This window comes from Corvus brachyrhynchos, unplaced genomic scaffold, assembly GCF_000691975.1.
Source record: "Corvus brachyrhynchos isolate BGI_N302 unplaced genomic scaffold, ASM69197v1 scaffold420, whole genome shotgun sequence".
NCBI lineage: Eukaryota > Metazoa > Chordata > Aves > Passeriformes > Corvidae > Corvus > Corvus brachyrhynchos.
The window spans coordinates 85,512-86,876 of record NW_008235739.1 but is presented as its reverse complement, the minus strand read 5'-3'; the positions used below and the strand labels follow the sequence as shown (position 1 = coordinate 86,876).

General features: G+C 63.0%; 1 protein-coding gene across 1 annotated transcript in view; it reads left to right on the top strand.

Annotated features, from left to right (window-relative positions):
- PBK (PDZ binding kinase) overlaps nt 1–1,365 on the top strand; it is an 11,727-nt gene that overhangs the window by 4,269 nt on the left and 6,093 nt on the right. The window contains exon 6 of the mRNA XM_017734921.1: nt 923–1,096. Coding sequence (XP_017590410.1) covers nt 923–1,096 — 174 coding nt within the window. The remainder of the gene's footprint in view (nt 1–922; nt 1,097–1,365) is intronic.

Genomic DNA, 1,365 nt, shown 5'->3' with positions numbered 1-1,365 from the left:
GAGCCAGGGCTGGGGATTCCCAGGGCTCTGGAAGCCTCCTGGGCTCTGGGATTGCCCCAAGGATCGACGGGGCTTGGGAATCCAGCCGGGAGGCTGGCATTCCTCGGGAATGGGGATCCTGGGGCTCTGGAATGGGGATCCTGGGGACTCTGGAATCCCTCAGGAATTGGGGGTTCTGGAGTTCTGGAATCCTTTGGGAGTGGGGATCCCGTGGCTCTGGAATTGCTGGGAATGGGGATCCCCAGGAGTCTGGAATCCCTCGGGAATAGGGATCCTGGGGTTCTGGAATCCCTTGGGAATGGGGATCTGGGGGTTCTGGAATCCCTCAGGAATGGGGATCTGGGGGTTCTGGAATCCCTCGGGAATGGGGATTCTGGAATCCTTCTGGACTAGGGATCCAGGGGCTCTGGAATCCCTCTGGAATGGGGATCCCGAGGCTTGGGAGTCTCGTGGGAATGGGGATTCCAGGGGGTTCTGGAATCCCTTGGGAATGGGGGTCCCGGGGTTCTGGAATCCCTCAGGAATGGGGATCTTGGGGCTCTGGAATCCCTTGGGAATGGGGGTCCCGGGGTTCTGGAATCCCTCAGGAATGGGGATCTTGGGGCTCTGGAATCCCTTGGGAATGGGGGCTCTGGAATGGGGGTCCGGGGGGCTCTGGAATCCCTTGGGAATGGGGATCCTGGGGCTCTGGAATCCCTTGGGAATGGGGATCCTGGGGCTCTGGAATCCCTTGGGAATGGGGATCCTGGGGCTCTGGAATCCCTTGGGAATGGGGATCTGGGGGTTCTGGAATCCCTCGGGAAGGCGCCGTTTCCCCAGAGCCAGTTCCCGATCCCATCCAACCCCATCTGACCCCACCCGATCCCAAGCGATCCCACCGGATCCCCCCCGATCCCACCGGATCCCACCCGCTCGGTTGCAGTGAGCGATCCCGAGCTCTGCTACGTGGGCACGGAGCCCTGGAAGCCTCCGGAGGCGCTGGAGCCGGGCGGGATCATCACGGACAGATCCGACATCTTCCCCTTCGGCCTCACCCTGTGGGAGATGCTGGCCCTGAGCATCCCGCACCTCCCGCTGCCGGAATCCGACACGGAAGGTCGGGAATGCCGGGCCCGGAGCGGGATCTGGGAATGGGAACCTCCGGAGGCGGGCGGGGAGAGCTGGGAATGGTCACCGGGAAAAGGATCCGGGGAATCCTCGGAGGCGCTGCCTGAGGCTGGAGGGGATCCGGGAGAGCGGGAATTTGGGATAAAGGGATGGGAAACAGGGAATGGCTTCCAGTGGGAAAGGGGAGCTTGGGGTGGGATGTTGGGAAGGAATTCCCGGCTGGGCTGGAATTCCCAGGGAATGGGCGGGTCCCCGGCG